Raw genomic sequence first — 18918 nt, forward strand, 5'->3', positions numbered from 1 at the left:
GGGAAGGGGGTCTGTGAGAGAAACACGGCGTGTGTGCGTGTGTGTGTCAGTGTGTGAGTATGCGTATGTGTGGATGTGGCTGTGCGTTGGCGTGGGACCCTCTGGCCCTGTCCTTGCCTGTGTGCTCCTTCCTGCGCACGTGCACACTCCAGAGTCTTGGTCTCTGCGGGGTGTCTCTCCTGGTCTCCGTGGGATGTCTCTCCGGATCTCTGCGGCATGTCCCTCCGGGTCTCTGTGCGCGTGGCATGTGGCAGCTCCCCGTGGCCTTGTCCTTGCCTGTCTTTGTGCTCCTCCTTCACATCCACATGCACACTGGATCTCTTCAGGGTGGGCCTCTCTGGGTCTCTGTGCATGTGGCATGTGGCAGCCCCCTGTGGCCTTGTCCTTGCCTGTCTGTGTGCTCTTTTACATGCACGTGCACACTCCAGAGTCTTGGCTTCTGCAGGGTGTCTCTCCCAGTCTCCGTGGGATGTCTCGCCGGGTCTCTTTGGAGCCTTTATCTCCCGATCTCTGCAACATGTGTCTCTCCGGGTCTCTGTGCCTGTGGCATGTGGCAGCCCACCGTGGCCTTGTCCTTGCCTGTCTTTGTGCTGCTTCTTCACATCCACACGCACACTTCTTCATTCTCGGTATCTGTGGCATATGCCTCTTGGGTCTCTGTGGGGTGTATCTCTGTAGTTCTCTGCGGGTGTGTCTCTCCGGGTCTCTGTGGGATATCTCTCCAGGTCTCTGTACGTGTGGCATGTGGTGTCCCCTTGTCCTTGCTTGTCTGTGTCCCCTTTCACACGCACGCGCCTGTGTCTCAGCATTTGTGTGCAACTCTGTCTGGTGGGTACATGAGTGTGGGTGCACCTGAGAGGCTCCTTCCAAAGTCCGTGTACATCTGCACAGGTGGGCCAGGCCCTAGCAGAACCACTGGCTTCTCGCCCAGCTCTTCTCCTAGTCTGGGGACCCCCAATTCCCTGGCTTCTTGCTGTTCCTCGGAGCTGTGCCTGGCCCATAGAGGGCTCTGGTGGGGTTGGGGCCTTAGAGGACAGGAAGTGTGTGTGAGTGAAAGATTGTGGGGCTGTTTCTTCTGCTGCCCACAGGGCTTTTCTTTTCTGTTTTTGAGATAGGGTCTCACTCTGTCACCCAGGTTGGAGTGCAGTGGCATGATCATAACTCATTGCAGCCTCAAATTCCTGACCTCAAGCGATCTTCCCAGCTCAGCCTCCTGAGTCGGTGGGCCGGCTAATTTTTTAAAATATTTTGTAGGGAACGGGCTTTTGCTCTGTTGCCCAGGCTTGTCTTGAACTCCTGGGCCCAAGCAGTCCTCCTGCTTCAGCCTCCCAAAGTGCTGGGATTAGAGGCATGCACCACCACACCCGGTTCATTTTTAAAATTTTTTGTAGAGACAGGGTCTTGCTATATTGTCCAGGCTTGTCTTGAACTCCTGGGTTAAAGCATTCCTCCTGCTTCAAGGTGCTGGGATTCCAGGGATGTGCCACCACGCCAGCTAATTTTTAAACTTTTTGTAGAGACAGGATCTCGCTGGATTGTTCAGGCTGGTCTTGAACTCTTGGGTTCAAACGATCTTCCCACCTTGGCCTCCCAAAGTGCTGGGATTATAGGTGAAAGCCACCTTGTTTGACGACTGTGCCTTCTTAAAGGGATGTCAGAGCCCCGAAGAGTCTCTGTCCCTTACTCCCTTCTGACCAAGAAGGGATTGAATTTTTTCTGTGTATCAAGCCAGTGCTGTTCTGGACACTGTGTCAGAACTGCCTCATTTACTGACTTCCCAATAACTCTGGGGTAGTGATCACCATCACCATCATCTTACAGATGAGGAAACTGAGGCTCAGAGACGTTAAGTGACTCACCAAAGGCTGCACCCAGACATCCAGGTTCTAGAGCCCCCCAGTTACCCATCAGACAAATGGGTGGCCCTTATCTTCCTTTCTGCTCAGCTGAGACAAGGTTGCAGTTTTTTCTTAAGGGAGTTTCCCTCACAAACAGTGGGCACAGAAGAGAGGAAGGGGTTTGCAGCCACACGGATGAAAGGCCAACCTGGGTTCCACATCACTAGCCATGCTCCTGGGCGAGTCACTTCCAGGGCCACTGTTTGAGTTTTAGGGGTGCTTTGCCTTCATGAGCCCCTTGCTCCGTTTTTAAAAAGCACTGAAAGTTACATTTTGTGATTACCTCGAAATAAAGACAAATAATCCAGACTAGATTAGATTCCCCCTTTTTTTTTGACGAGGTTACTACACCCAGGGAAACAATTCAAGGAAACAGAAAAAATAAAATTAAGAACTCTCATACCCTGTCTCATTCTCACTCCACACCCTCCAGGCGCCAGCCTGGCCTCATTCCACAGCCTTCCCTGGGCTGGAAACTCTGGGCAGACACGTCCACACCCATGTGTGTTGATTTATTTTTCCACGAAGGGGCTGAAGTGTAACTTGCTTTTCTCACTTAATGAACCCACAGACATGTCAATAGCTGCAGAACTAACTCTGCTTTCCAGAGGTGACCTGAGTATCATAGCATGGAGACCCCATCGTTTATTTGACTGATTCCTTTAGTAACACTTATTTATTTTGTGTCCAGGGTTTTTTGTTGGTTGATTGGATTTTTTTTCCTCTAGAAGCACTGCTACCATAAATACCTTTTTTTCTTGGTTCTGCTTTTATTTATTTATTTATATAAATTTATTTTAAAGACGTGGGGTACAATTCAAGGTTAGGCATACAAATGTTCATTATGCAGTTTCCCTTGAATACCTTTTTCTATATGCCTGTATAGGGTCTGTGTTTCACCAGCACAGTTTCCAGAAAAAGATTGAGCGACTCTCATTCCCTTGCATCCTGGCCAGAAGCTGGCTCATCTGTTCCTTCAACTTGACATCTGGGCACCTCCCCTCTTCCAGACATTGTCCTAGATGCTGGAGCCACAATCCCAAAACAATAATCCCCATTGCCCAGGGGCTTATGCTCTGGTGGAGGAAAGACAGGTGACAAACTTGAAAGCAACTAAAAAAAAGACCGAGGTTGATGCATAAGAGGACTGAGGGAGAGGGAGTAACTTTTTGAACTGGAGGGTGAGAGGAGGGGACTTCTCCAAGGAGGTGACATTGGAACTGACTGTGAGGCAGGGGTCCAGCCATGGGAAGAGCATTCCCTGCAGAGGGAACAGCAGATGCAAAGGGTAGGAGTCTGGGGTTCATCGTGGGAGGGAGGAGTCCACTGGGGCAGGCTGCAAGGACTGTGTGGATGACAGTGGAGACCTGAGCGATTTGGAGTGATAGGAGAAGCCACTGGAGAGTTTGAAGCCAGAGGGTGTTTCTACTGAACGCTAACAGTGGGCCAGGCAGGGCATAGCGGAGTTTTCAGGTGTTAAGTGGGAGGAGCCAGGAGCCCACACCTGCCTTTGTGAGCCTTTCTTTCCACAGCAGGGTTTCTCGACCTGGCACTGTGGACATCTGGGGCCTGATCATTGTTGTGGGGGCTGAGCTGTGGTTTGTATCATCCCAGGGCTCTACCCGCTAAGTGCCCATAGCACCCTCTGTCATCCCCAGACTGTGACAGCCACAAAGGTCTCCAGGGTTGCCAAATGTGTCCTGGGGGGCAAAACTGCCCCTGGTTAAAACCACTGCTCGGAGGGCTTCTGCCAACGAGGCCTTACATGTGCTCCCTACAATTAAAATGATTTTTTTTGCTTGTGGAAGTCGGGGCCATTTGGCCTCAGAAAGCCCCTTCTTTGTCTTAGTGGATCTTACATGTTAAGAGGTGTCAGCATCACCTGGGAATCTTGTTTTGAAATACTGGTTCCAGGGCCCCCTGAGTGGTTGATTCAGGGCATCTGGGTGGAGGGTCTCTATAGTCTGGGTAATAACTCTTTAATATGCACCCCTGTGATTCTGGTACATTAGCTCAAGGGCTATTGGGTAGGACAGGACTGGGCTTTTCCTGGGCAGTTCCAGGGGGTTGGAGATTTAGGGAGGCGTGTTTCAGTTTATTACAGCACACAAAAAGTTTGCTTCCAATCAGAGGTGTTGATGGTACAGGTAGTGAGCTCCCTATCCCAGGAAGCATGCAAGTCTGGACAGGTCACTATGGAGCCAGGGACTTGCCAAATGTCACATACTCCAAGAATGTGCCCTAAGCTGCGCCGCCTATTCTATTTCTTACTCTGTCTTTTACTTGTGTCTGTTCACTGATTTTTAAAAAATTTGAAACTTTATAGTTTAAAAGAGTATTCTTAGCCAGGCTCGGTGGCTCAGCCTGTAATCCCATGCCTTAGGGAGGCTGAGGTGAGTGGATTGCCTGAGCCCGCGGGTTTGAGACCCGCCTGGGCAGCGAGACCTCATCTCTACAATAAATCAAAAAATCAGCCAGGTGTGGTAGCGTATGCCTGTAATTCCAGCTACTTGTAAGGCTGAGGCGGAAGGATCGCCGGAGCCCAGGATCGAGGCTGTGGTGGCCGGGAGTGGCCACTGCACTCCAGTCTGGGCGACAGATTGAGACTCCAACTCAAAAAAAGAGTATTCTTTGTGACTACTGTAAATAGAAGCTCAGCATTCCTGGAAAAAGGGAAACAATTATTAAAATGAATGAAAGCAAAGCCAGGTCATTGTAATGAGATGTTATGGTTGTCCTAAGTTTGGGCCTGAACCCTTTGTTTATTTTTTTCAAAAGAGAAAGTAGGGGCGTGGCGGGGGGGGGCAGCGCGGGAGAAGATTTTGAGATATGCTAGTGGCCACTAAGATTGCCCTGAGCATGTCAGGAGAATTGGAAGAAAATCCAAGCAGATACATTCCCCTGGGTGAGTCTGCCTGGAGAGCCCCGGATGGCTGCGTCCCTCTCTTTGGGGCACACTCGGTTGACATCAGCAGCAATAGTAACTGTAGATGTTTGTTGAGTTCTTACCATGTACTGGGCTCCAAGTGCCTTTCATGCACCTGTTGGCTGAACCTTATGGAGTCTAGGGGAAGTGCCCAAAGGGGCTGGAGGTGGTGACTGCGTTTCATTGGGCGTGGAGAAGGTGGAGGGGGGTTCAGTCCAGCTCAGACCCAAGAAGTGGATCGTGGCTGTCACATGGCCGCCAGCACCCTGTGGGAACTTGTGAGTGTGTGTGTTGGGAGTATCTGTAGGAGTGTGCATGGGTGTGCATCTGGGAGGCAGTGTTGCCTGGTGGTTAAGCATGTGGACCTAGACATGCCCTACCCACTGCAGTCCCTGCTTTGTAATCTTGGGCGAGTGACTTATCTCCTTGGGTCTCAGTCTTCTCATCTGTGAAATGGGGTGGGTAGAAGTAGTGCCCACCTTCCAGGTGTTGGGAGCATCAGGTGAAATACATTCATCAAGTGGCTTGTATGCAGTAAACCTCGTAGGTGTTTGCTGTTGGGGTGTTGGGGTGTGTGTGTGTGTGTGTGTGTGTGTGTGTCCTCTTTCCCTGTCTCCCTCCGTCTCTCTGCCTGTCTCTCAGTGGGTGTGTGTTTGGTCCCTCTGCATTTATGAATCGGGCCTAGGCCTGGCCTCTCACTGTGCCTTCCTCTCTCCTCACCTACAGCCCGTCCTCCCATCCTCGGTGGCCGTGGGCAGCAGAGGGATGGCCACTCAGCTGCTGACTGACGAGGCCCTGGTGAGTCATGCTGCTCTCTCACCCACCTTTCCAAAGGCTGGGCTCCTGCCTTCGGGTGAGCCTGTGGCCTCTTGAGCCCTTCCAAGGCCCCTGCCCCCAACCCCCTCTCCTGGGGGCTATGTCCATCCTGATGAAGAGGGCAATGCCCACAGAAGAGGCTGCCCCTCTGGCCTACATCCTGTGGGCCCGACAGCCCCTTTCTTATCCTTGACCTTGCCTGCACAGTCAGCCGTGGCAGACAGGGCAGTTTGGGAGTGGCCAGGCCTGGCCCCGGGGCTCTCAGGAGACACAGGCTGGCCCCTGGGAAGTGATGGCTTAAACATGTGACATTGATTGAAAAGGACTCGAGCAGGACCATGCTGGATAGGTGGCCTATAGAAATGGGCAAACTGCACTAAGTGTTCAGACAAACACCCTCATGTGTGGCGAAAGTAGAAAAATGTGTGGGGATATTAAGACAGGCTACCCCAGAGAGGGAGGAAGATGCTTTTGTGGGGCACAGGCGTGTCTTCAGTTCTGGTCGTGAAGTTTTGTGCCTTTAGCTGGGTGATGCATGTGTGGCTGTCTGTCATAATTTTCTCTAGTCTTTTTTTGGCCAGAAATATTTTATAATAAATACATATATATAAATGTATTATATGTAATGATACATACATATATATACTTATATGTAAATGCTTATTATAGGAAACTGGCAGAATCCAGTAAGCGACAGGTAAGACTATAATTCATCCTCAGGCCCACTACCCGACGATAACCACGTAGATATTTATGTATCTGTTTATTGTCCTCCTTCTCTAATGATTACCTTTAAAGTTGAATAAGAATTGGCTCTGCCATATTCATCCAGAGGTTTTTTCCCAAATTTATACAGTCGGGATTTCCTCCGCCTTGAACACTTTACAGACATCACTTGTTTTGGCTGCATAATCAGTCTACCTAACTCTCCGCTCAGTATTGGTGAGTTTGATCTTTTTTTTTTTTTTTTTTTACATATATTTTTTGCTGTGAATAATATGTCATAAAAGTAAAAGAAAATTCCTTATAGGTAAGGAAATGCATGGTCATTATAAAAATCTTAGAAAGTCCAGAAAAATATGGCTGAGAGAATCAAACTCACCCATGATCTTATCTTATCCTGGAACGTTTGAGTATCTTTTCCTCCTTGGATATGCATATTGTTTTGTAAAAATAAGGATCACTCTGGCTAAACAATTTTTATATCAAAGATTACTTTTTCATCAAATATTTCATCCTGAGCATTTCTCCACATTATTAAAAACTCCTCAATAACGTGCATTTTAATGACTGCATAAAAGTTTTAACTAGCGGCAGTACCTGGTTTATGTAATGGTTTCTTTGTTGCTGGACATGCATTAGTTTCCAGGTATTCATGGTTATAAAATGTCATGAGGGACGTGGCTGGGCATACATCTTTCCCTGCGTTTTATTTGATTTCTTTAGGAGTGATTTCTTAAGAGGAGTATTGGGTTAGATTTTTTTTTTTGAAACAGGGTCTCACTCTGCTACCCAGGCTAGAGTACAGTGGCATGATCATGGTTCACTGCAGCCTCAACCTCCTGAACTCAGGTGATCCTCCCATCTTAACCTCCTGAGTAGCTGGGACTACAGGCACTAGCATGCCTGGCTAATTTTTTTGGTGTTTTTTTGTAGAGATGAGGTTTCGAGCTCTTTGGCTCCAGTGATTTTTCCACCTTGGCCTCCCAAAATGCTTGGATTATGGGCATGAGCTACCACGCCTGACCTGAGCTGTATGTTTATAGGCCTTTCACGTTACTTTTCAAGTTGGTTGTGGGCAATGTGTATTTCCCCCAGTGTGTCGGAGAGGGCCTCTGCTGGCCATTGTCAGGGGTTTACTCTGTACGTTGGCTATACATGATAAATAGTATAAACCTTGGAACACGATAGTTGGCAGGTGATGTCACGTGGTCTCTTTCTGAGTAGCACTGTTTGTGTTGCTAGTGAGGTTCAAGTCACAGGGAATTTAGTCGTTTTTGCAGACAGGTAAATGGTGCCTTCCCTGCTCTACCAGTCTCCAGGATTTGTGGTATTTTCAAAGGTTTTACAGAAGTAAATGTCTGTGTGTAAACATTTGTGGCAGATATTCTTTCCAGGTTTGCTTTTTGTTTCCTACTTTATCTACTTTTTCTTTCAGTACAGAAACATCTCATATTTTTAAAATCAAATCTGTTGGTTACTCCCACTGCAGTGTCTTCCTTCATCTTTAAGCTGTGAAGGGGTTTCTCTCTCCATAGTTCACGTAGCACCTGGATTTTCTGCCTTTTTTACCAGTTAGCACTTGAATGTTAACAGTGAACTTTGGAATCTACCTGGAACTTAATTTGCTGTGTCAACATGTCAGTTGACTTATTTGGGAGTTTTGGTTCCTTGTGTCTTCCTTTATTTGATACCTTTGTTGAGATACATGTTATGTGCCACCAAGTACATGGTTCACTGGTTTTTGGTACACTCACAGAATTGTGCAACCATCGCCACAGTCAGTTTCAGCACATTTTCATCATCCCCAAAAGGAACCTTGTACTTGTTAACCTTCACACCCATTTCCCCCATGAATCCCCGGCCCCTGGCAACCACTCATTTCCTTTCTGCCTTTATGGATTTGCCTCTTCTGGACGTTTCATGTGAATGGAATCACACAATATGTGGTCTTCTGTGACTGACTTCTTTTGTTGAGCATTATGTTTACAAAGTACAACTATGTGGTACCATGTACAGAAACCCATTCCTGTGTGGCTGAGTAATAGCCCACTGTAAGGTTATATACCACATTTAATTATCCATTCATCAGTTGACGAACATTTGGGTTGTCTCCACTTTTTGATCATTATGAATAATGATCTTCACAAATCTTCTGTGAACATTTGTGTACAAACTTAAGTTTGAACATATGATCTCATTCTCTTGGGTGTATACCTAGAAGTGGAATGTTGGGTCATATTGTTAACTCTGTTTTCCAAAGGGATTGCACCATGGTATCTTCATTTTAACTCATCTGTGATTCTTGAGTTCTTTTACCTACATTATTAGAAGGATTTGTTGATAGTTTTTATTGCGGCATGGTTGAGATTTTTGGTTTGTTTGGTTTTTAAAAGTCACTTCCTTCGAGACCAGCCTGGGCAACATGGTGAGACCTTGTCGCTACAATAAATCAAAAAATTAGCTGGGCATGGTAGTGTGTGACTGTAGTTTTGACTGCTTGGAAGGCTGAGGCGGAGGACTCGCCGGAGCCCAGCTGGTTGACACTGGGATGACTGTGAGCATGCCACGGTGCTCCAGCCTGGGTGACAGCGTTAGACTCCAGTTCAAAAAAAGTCACTTCTGGTGTAATTACATTCTGATTTTTAAAACAATCGAGCCTGCCTGGTGTCATCTTTTTAGAATTTCAGCTCTGTAGAGGTTTTTTGGGGGGGGTTTTTTGGTGCTAAAATAGTTTGTTATCAGATGGGAAACCAAACCAAAAGAGATGAGGCACTAGAACAAGTGACCTCAGACATGCACACGCAGAGACTCAGAGAGGTCCTTTGCTGTGGCACTTCTGGCCCAAGAGGATGGGCTCTCTGCTGTGTTGCTGGTGCCAGCCAGGGCGTGGTGCCCGGAGCCTGCTCAGTGAGTGTTATTTGAGTGAGTTAGGAGGGGCATACTTAGAGAAGACTTTCAGAAGAAATTGATACGTTAAAATTTTGTAAAAAAAAAAGTGAAGGCAGTGGGAGGGAACTTTTGGAGGCAATGAGTTTATGGCCTTGAGGTGGTGATGGTGTCATGGGTGTATGCCCATTGCCCATCCCCAAACTCATCAAGCTGTGTGCGTTAAATGTGTACAGTTTTGTGTGTGAGTCATTCCTCAGTCAAGTGATTTAAATAATATTAAAAAGAAGGAATTATTAGCTAGACTGGTTGAAGGATATATTGAACCAAATAGTCAAATGCTATCATACAATAATTAGAAGTATCAATAATCATGCATAAGACATATGTTAAACAGCAAAGTTAATCAAATAATCATGGTAACAGCTGACATTTACTGGGAGCGTCCTCCGTCCATGGCTGTGCTGGCACCAGTTCTATACCGCTTCATTTAACCTCCGTGACAGCTGTGCAGGGGACACTGTCATCGTGAAGCCCATTTCACAAACCAGGCCCCGAAAGGGAAGGACAGTTATCCAGGGAAACACCTGGGGAGGGGCAGAGCTGGGATTTTGTCCCAGGTTGCCCAGCTCCTGAGCCCAAATTCAACCACTGCCCCAAATTACTCCCCATCGAAGGTGGCCCATGGGCAGAGGAGACTGGCCTGAGCCCAGGTCCCAGAAAGACACCCGGGGCCCATAGAGGGACCAGCCAGTGGGTTGAGGCCTTCCCTTGGGGAGGTGGAACAATGGTTTAGTTCAGAGGTGGGGGGAGGCTCAGTGTGCTAGCGAAAGCCAAAGACCTGCGGGTGTCAGCATCAATAGCTGGTGCTATTGAGCACCTGCTGTATACAGTGTGTTACTGTTCTAGGCGTCTTGCCTAGATTAACTCTTTTAGTTCTGATACTAGCCTACTCATGGAGCCATTCTTCATTCAGGAGCCGTTTGTCGAACCTCTGCTGTGTGCTAGGCATGGTTTTAAACTCTGGTGGTACAGTAGTGAGCAAGACAGATGTGTTAGTTTGCTATGGCTGCCATGACAAAGTACCACACACTGGGTGGCGTAAACAAGAGAAGTGTATTTTCTTGCAGCTCTGGAGGCTGAAATTCTGAGATCAAGTGTCGGCAGAGTTGGTTCCTCCTGAGGCCTCTCTCCTTGGTGTGTGGATGACTGCCTTCTCCTCTGTCCTCACATGATTGCCCCTCTGTATGTCTGTGTCCTAATCTCCTCTTCTCATCAGGATACCATTCAATTGGATGAGGCCCACCCTAATGGCCTCATTTACTTTAATCACCTCTGTAAAGGCCCCATCTCCAAATACAGTTGCTTCATGAAGTCCTGGGGGTGAAGACTTCAATATATGGAAGTTAGGGGGCACAATTCAGCCCATCACAATGGGTAAGATCTCTGTCCTTACTGAGCTGAGATTTTAGAGGGGGGCAGATGATAAACAAATGCAAAGCAGTGCCTTTTGTTTTTAGATGGGCTCTTGGTGTTTTGGAAAGGCCTTCCTGAGAGAAGGCTGCACCTGAGCAGAGCTCTGTCAGGGAGGGAGCCAGAGGAAGGGTGTCCAGGCAGAGGGGACTGCCATGCAGAGGCCCTGAGGCAGGGGCATGCCCAGGGTGTCCAGAGAGTGGCAAGTGGGTGTGACTGAGTTTAATGAGCAAAGCAGGGTAGAGTGGGGGTGCGGGTAGGGAGGCAGTGGGGGCCAGCACACAAGGCCTGGTAGTTGAAGGCTGGCCTTCTGCCTTCTCTATGAGTGGGGTGTATGCTGCAGTCAGATTTTGACTGGAACTAATAGAAGTCACTAATCTTTGTCAAGCATGTGATATGTGCCTGGTGCTGGTTTCCCTACAGGAATATCTCCTTTTATCTTTACCACAACCCTGTGTGGTAGCAATTCTCATGATGTCCGTTTAGCAGATGAGGAAACTGAGTCTCAGAGGGGCATGCTAGGAAATGGGGAAGCCGGATTCACGTGCAGGCCCATGGATGCCATAACTCATGATCTCACGCATACTTTGCACTCCAAGGTTCTCCAACTCACCTGTCCATGGGTCGCCAGGTGGCGTAGAGGAAGAAGGGGGCAGTGGGCAGATTGGCATTCTGTTGCCCTAGCTCCAGCCCGGAGTGGCCAGGTGTTCTGGTGTTCTCAGAGAAACTAGAAGTCCATTTTCTTGGTGAACGATGCAAATTTTCTTCTTGTGTGGGAAACAATTGAAAGCCACATGGAAGCCCCCTGGGACGAAATAGGAAGCATGTACAGCTGACTTCAGGCCAAGGGATGCCCCTGTGCAGTGCGTTCTCTCCTGGCACTGTGGGGGAAATCCCACTAGTGAGTTCAGAACAGCAGGCCCTTGGGGGCCCCCGATGTTCGCGCGTGGATGATGGGAGCAGCCAGCATAGGGTGGGACGTGCCTGCGCTCACCACATTAAGGACAAGGTCGACTGTCCAGTGTTGTCTCTGAAGTATCTTTAGGATCACTTACGATCTGTTTGGAAGAGAAACACCAGCTGGAACAGTGCGCGATGTGTCCAGCCGTCCAGCTTAGAGGCACAGACATGCCACCCTTCTCAGGGTCTGATCCAGTGAGGTCAGTGTCGTGTGTGAATGAGGCCATTAAGAGTGGGGACCGAGAGTTGGACTGACTGGGCTGCATGATCTCGTGTCCCTCAGTTTCCCCCTCCATAAAGGGAAGGGGCTCATAAAAGTGCCTGCCTGGTAGAATTGTTGTATTAAGTGAGTTGCTGTGTGCAAAGGGCTTAGAGCATTTCTATCATGCAGTACATGTTTACTGCACATTTGTTTATTTTTATCATTATTTACTGAACCTGAGTTGAAGGGATAAAACCAATGCCAGTTCCTTGTCTGCCTCATTCACATGGGAACAGGCTATGCTCCCAGTGCCTGGCACACCAGTAGGCACTCAGTAACTGCTGGTCGAGTGAGTACGTGCGTGAAGGATCACTCTGTTTCCAGGAACCGTGAAATGTGTTTAGAACACATCAGAGGCCGGGCTTGATGGCTCAGCCTGTCATCCCAGCACTTTGGGAGATTGAGAGAGTGGATTGCCTGAGCCCACGGGTTCAAGACCAGCTCAGGCAACTTGGTGAGACTTCGTCTCTACCATAAAAATCAAAGGAAAAAAAAAGAACACATCAGAATATGTATTAGATATCATTGATTTCCTGTTCCTGTTGAGGGAGAAATACTCAACCCTGCTTTTCTGGTAGCCTGTGGTGAATTAAACACCAGTTTATTTCTGATCCAGTTATGTTTTGCTGGGTAACAAGCCATCTCCGAACAAAATGGCCAAAAAAATAGCCATGTATTATTCTCCGTCATGGTTTGGGGGTGGGTGGGCTCAGCTGGACAGTTCTTGCCTGGTGCCTCAGGCAGTGGCCTTCAGATGGCAGCGTGGTAGAGCAGTGTCCATCTCTAGAGCTGGCATGGATGGGACATTTCTGCTTCTCCACATGGCCGCTTGGGCTTTCTCATAGCACGGCATGAGAATAGCCAGATATCTTTGGTGATGACTGGCTTTTCCAGAGCAAGTGTTCCAGGAGGCTGAGGCCGATGCTGGAAGGCTTCCACAAGCTAGCCTGGGGGTCCCAGAACATCACTTCTTCCAGAATTGATTGTTCAGGCAAGACCCCAAGGCCAGCCCAGATCCAAGGGTGGGAATTAGGCTCCACTAGCAAAGCACTTACCGCCATCTTCAGTCTACCCCCCACCATCTTCTGCTAAAACTGACACGCATTGAAGAAACTGTGGAAGTGAACAACACTTGCATTTCCTATGCTTGGGGGCAGAACTTGGCGTTTCTGTTCCACAGCCCTGAGACTATGAGCATTGAGTAGAGAATCCCGCTTGTGTGTTCAGTTGGGGCAGGTGCGCAAAGCAGGTGGCTTGTCTGTGTCTTCCATCAGATAGGATTGTTTTCTCAGGCTGCTCAGGCCACCATACAAGAAATGTAAAGCGCCAATCATTTGTTCTACAAATGTGTATTAAGGCACTGTCCTAGGGCCTGAGCATCCACCGTGGCTCAGGCAGACAGACATAACCTCACAACCTCCCGTGAGTAGATGCTGTTCCATCAGCATTTACTGGAGGTGGAGACCAAAGCATGGAGAGCGCAAGTGAGATGTGAGCCTTCGCACATTCTTGTAGCTAGTCGGTGGCCAGTGGGGCTTAAGAACAGGCCTTTGTACTAGCTTTCAAAACACATGTCCTGCCTTTCATGATTAAAAAAAGCACTCACCCTCCCTGCATTAGGTGTCTATCACCATATAACAAGGTACCCCCAAAACTCAGCAGCTGAAAGCAGCAAATATTTATCATCTACTATTTCTGAGAACAGGGAAGCCGCTTGGCTGAGTGGCTGTCTCTCAGGACCTTCACAGTGCAGTCTTCTCAGGGGTCCCCAGGAATCGCCTCTGAGATGGCTCACTTGCTGGCAGAGGCCTCAGTGGCTGGTCAGGTGGGCCTTTCCAGAGGACGTCTCAGAGCCTGGCAGTTGGCTTCCCCCAGAACGAGTGATCTGAGAGAAAGGAGAGAGGGAGTGTGCCCAGGACCGAAGCTGTGCACTTTGTAATCTTTTCATCTCCCCCTCCCCAATTTTTATTGTGTTAAAATACACATAATATACAATTTGCCACCCTAACCATTTTTAAGCATGCACGTCAGCAATGTTAAGTGCATTTGTAATGTGCAACCATCGCCCCATTCATCTCCAGAACTCTTTTCATCTTGTAAAACTGAAACTCTGCACCCATTAAACAAGAGTTCCCATTCCCCACTCCTCAGCCCTTGGCAACCACCATTTCACATTATGTGTCTATGAGTTTGACTACTCAAGATACCCATATAAGTAGAATCACATCATATTTGTCCTTCTGTGACTGGCTTATTTCACTTAGCACAATGTCCTCAAAGTCCAGCCATATTGTAGCGTGTCAGAATTTCTTACCTTTTTAAAGATAAATAGTATTCCATCGTATGTGTGTATCACATTTTGCTTATGCATTCATCTGTTTATGCACACTTGGGTTTTTCCACTCTTGGCTGTTGTGAACAGTGCTTCCACGAACATGTGAGTGTGCACTCAATAACCTTTTCTTAGAAGTGACCCCGCACCACTTCTGCTGTATGCTGTCTGTCACACAGAGCCACTCTGCACAGCGCGTGGGGGATGCATGGGGCCATTTTGGAGGCTGCTAACATACACTCACGGGTCCACAAAAACAGGTAAATATCCATGGCATCGCTATTTTGGGACAGCTGCTGTTAGCACTTGGGCACATTTCCTGCAGTCTTTTTTCTGTGCTTAGTTTTCATGTGGTTGAGATGAAATGGTACATACGATTTCAAAACCCACAAGCAGTTCCACAGCGAAAAGCTCCACATGGTCGTTTTATGAAAATGGCCACATAGCCGGCTGTGGGGTGGGTCTCGCCTAATGCATGCCATGCTGTGGCAAATGTGGTTGTCTAAGACTTGCCCTATAGTAAAAAGCAGTGAACAGCCTTGTGTGTGAACCTGAGCCCACTTTTGGATTCTCATGTTGGGATCAATTTCCAGAAATAAAAGGTCTGAACATTTTAAAGGCATAAATGTATATTAACCATTTAATTGAAGAAATGATAATAGGTGCATTTGGTGAAAAACTTCAGTTGTTGAAAATTAGTAAACTGGGAGGAAGGGAACTCTCCTTCTCTCCCTCCCATCCTGAAACCATTGTCATCAGCAGCTCTTACCTTTTTGGTTACGAGCTTTATTGCAGTATAATTCATGTATCACAAAATCTACCCCTTTAAAGTTGACGTATTAGCATTCAGAGCTTTTTATTTTATTCCGAGTTGTGCAGCCACTATCACATTCAATTTGAGAACATTTTTATCAAAAGAAACCCTGTACCCATTAGTGGTCACTCCTCATTCCTCCTGAATACCCCCCCCCCCCAACTAATCTACTTTCAGTCCATAGGTTTGCATATTCTGGACATTTCATATAACTGAAGCTTACAATATTTGCTCTTCTGTGTCTTGTGTTGTTACAGAGCATAACGTTTCCCAGACTCATCCATGCTGTAGCCTGTGTCAGAACTGTCGTATGGACAGATCCCACTCTGTTTATCCATTTGTCAGTTGATGGACATTTGGGTTGTTTCCACTTGGGGCTATGATGAACCTTGCTGCTATGGGAGTTCATGTCCAGGTTTGTATGTGGCCATATGTCTCCGTTTCTCCTGGGTATATACCAAGAATGGAAGTGGCCGTAAGGTCATAGGTGACTCTGGTTTTAGCCCTGTTGACGAGCCGGTTTTCCAAAGCAGCTGCACCATTGTACACCCTCACCAGCTGTGTATTCTTACCATTTCTTGCATGCGCCTGAAAAGCAATCTGTGCCAATATAGGCCCATATGTATAAATAATCTTTATTATTTTCTGTTATAGACATTTTAACAAACTAGACACACTGTTCTGGACATTGACTTTTTTCCCCCGTGACAGTATAGTCAAGAGATCACTCCACAGCAGCAGCTCAGGGCTGCCCTTCTGTTTCAGTGGCATGCACTCCCTTGTTACATGTACAACCCAACTTATCCAACCCCCTACTAATGGACACCTGGGATGGTTTTAGTCTTTTTGCTTGTTCATCTGATTCTTGTACATATATGCTTTGGTATGTATGCTAATATATATGAATTAGTATAAATTGTTTTCAAAAGATATTTGAATTTTAGTTTAGATGGATTTTGCTAAATGACACTCCATAGATGTCACACCAGTCTCTGCCCCAATTTGGAAAGTTTGAGAGTGGCTGTTTCCCCATGAGCTTGTCCACACAATGTAATTGTTAAACCCTTGATCTTCACCAATCTAATAGTCTGATGCTGTCTCTTTGTAGTTTCAAGTTGGACTCCTTTTAAATTTTGCCCTTCTGCTTTAATAAAGTAGTAATGTTTTTTCATGTGAGTAAAGCCATTTGTATTTCTTGTTCTATGAACTATGTGTTTAGGACTTTTGTCATTTTCTTTTGGTTTTGGTCTTTATCTTTTTGATTTATAAGAGTTACTTACATGTTAAGGGTGTTTGGTCTTTTTTGTGTGCATCACAAATATATTTCTCCAGGTTGTCATTTCCTTAGGTTGTTAATAATTTTTTAGAAATTTTTAAATTTGTTTGTGTCAATTTCTTTTGTGACTTCTGGGACTTATGTTTGACTTAGAATAGCCTTCCACGGGCTGTAATTGTTTTTCTTTTAATTGCGTGTTTTCCTCTGTTATTGTGAAGGTTTAATTTTGCCTTTGAGTGCTTGACTTATCTGGTTTTTATTTATTTATTTAAAGCAGGATTTACTGAGAGGACAGAAAAGCTCCCACAGTGGGAGGGGCCCCGAAGGGGTTTCCTCCATCTGGATTTTAAAAATAATTCATGTAAGCAGTAAGATCAAACTTCTTCCCCGTAAATGCCTAATCAGTCCCTCACCTTCCAGGAATTGATTCAATCTTTTTTACTTTCTCTGCTGTGATGTGGTATTAGTTAGAAGATGGCAGAAGCGTGGGTATGAGACCCCTAGCCTGGCTCTTACTCCTCTCTCTCAGGACCCAGGAGCTGCTTAATAAATGCATTCTGCATGGAACACACTGTGAGCTCCTGGCACCTAGGTCCCTATTGAGCACCTGCTCAATCCCAGGCATGGCTCTAGGTGTTGGGGATTTGTTGGTGAAGAAGACGGACCAGGTACCTGCTTCTGTCCTACAGGGGAGACAGACACGGCACTGGTTATGTCAGCAAGGGTCTAGGTTTGGCTGATGTAACAGGATAGATAGGAATCTTCTCCTCTCTTGCATGATAGTCTGGAGGCAGCTCTTTAGTGTGAAGGACCCGGGCCTAAGACAGGAATTGGTCCAAACCAGTGCCTCCCAGACACACTGTGTAACACACTGTACATTCAAACATGGTCACACTGGTAAGTTTCATGGCGTGTGGAGCAGGCTGGAGAGGAGGGGAGGTGGCTGTCCCTAAGGTCACCCTCACCTAGATGGCCCAAGTCGCTGCTCCAGCCACCAGGACACAGTCCCAGCCCACAGGAAGGGGAAATGGCAAGTGACACTCTGTGCTTTCCCTGTAAGGAAAGACCTGGAAGTCTCCCACTCACCTTGCCTTTGTTCCATGTCCTGGTTTGTGGCCCGCAGAGCTGCAAGGAAGGCTGGAAAATGGAATTTGCCACGCTCAGCAGGTCCCTGCTCAGCTATTCCCTTTATCACCTTAGGAGAAGAGAGCAGGAAATTGGGGAATGTGCCACAATTTGTTCCACAAGTAGACCACGAATACACACTCTAATCCAAACAGTATAAGTGCTGTGTGACCCTGAAGCAAGGAGGGGTGACAGGGAATGGCGTGGGCTTGTTTCTTCTTGAAGACCCCAGGAGAAACCTTTGGGGGAGTCCATTCCAGCCCAGACCTCCTGGCCACCTTCCCCCGCAGCGGCCATCTTACCACCTATGCTCCTGCCCGGTGCACATGCTACAAAACTTACCAGCATGACTATGTTACACAGGATGTTCAGGAGGCCACTGTAAGGACCACCTCTTGTCCAAGGCCCCAGAGACCAGAGCGGACAAGGATGGAGTCCCTGGCACTGGGTGCTACGTACTCAGACTGATCTTCAGAGCGGGCAGTTTGCCCAAAAGCAGGAAAGCCAGGCAGCCTGAGTCGAGATGCGGTGAGGAAGCACCCTCTGCTACAGCCCTGCACAACAGTGCCGAGCACGGCCAGCCTGGACTCCTTTTCTCTGTTCCTGTTTCATTAACCCTTTTCTGCCTGTGAGGCCAGCCTCCTCCACCCAGCTCATCGAAACTCTCGTTCTGTTTTATAAAATGAGATGTTGCCTGATTCCAGAATTGTAAACCAAGGCCAGTTAGGTCTTTAAGCTGAATTTGCAGTAATTTTGTTTTTTGACAAGTGGCTTTGGGGACATTCACGTCGCTGTGCAGCCGTCACCTCCAGAACATTTCATCTTGTAAAGCTGAAGCTCTGCACCCATAAAACAGCTCCCCAGTCTCCCCTTGCCAGCCCCGTACCCGCCATGCCGTGTTCTGTCTGTGGACTTGATGACTCTAAGAACCTTGCAGCATGGGACATACAGTGTTGACCTCTAGGTGGCTGGCTTATTTCACTCTGTGTGGCTCCTCTGTGTTGTTGCATGGGTCAGAACCTCCTTCCTGTTTAGGCTAGATGATGTCCCATTGTGTGGAGAGACCACATTTGTCCATCCCACTCTGTCACTGGGCACTGGGGTCCCTCCGCCTTTTGCCTCTTGTGAACAGTGCCGCTAGGAACATGGGCGTGCAGACACAGAGTGTGCTTGTTTTTTCTTTCTTTTTTTCTGAGTTGGAGTCTCACTCTGTTGCCCAGACTGGAGTGCAGTGGCATGCTCCCGGCCACTACAGCCTCGACCTGCTGGGCTCCAACGATCCTTCCACCTCAGCCTTCCAAGTAGCTGGAACTACAGGTGTGTGCTACCACGCCCAGCTAATTTTTTTTGATTTATTGTAGAGATGAGGTCTCGCCAAGTTGCCCAGGTGGATCTCGAACCCACAGGCTCAGACAATCCACTCACCT

At 47.5% G+C, this 18918-nt stretch overlaps 1 protein-coding gene across 1 annotated transcript in view; it reads left to right on the forward strand.

The window, feature by feature from the left end:
• Positions 1–5075: 5075 nt before the first annotated feature.
• The window catches only part of LOC103268624 (endothelial zinc finger protein induced by tumor necrosis factor alpha), a 24894-nt gene continuing 11051 nt past the window's right edge, over positions 5076–18918 (forward strand). Inside the window, exons 1-2 of the mRNA XM_021716653.1 lie at positions 5076–5102; positions 5551–5622. Coding sequence (XP_021572328.1) covers positions 5076–5102; positions 5551–5622 — 99 coding nt within the window. The remainder of the gene's footprint in view (positions 5103–5550; positions 5623–18918) is intronic.

This window comes from Carlito syrichta, unplaced genomic scaffold (genome assembly GCF_000164805.1).
Source record: "Carlito syrichta isolate Samal-C Ts95f unplaced genomic scaffold, Tarsius_syrichta-2.0.1 Scaffold308856, whole genome shotgun sequence".
NCBI lineage: Eukaryota > Metazoa > Chordata > Mammalia > Primates > Tarsiidae > Carlito > Carlito syrichta.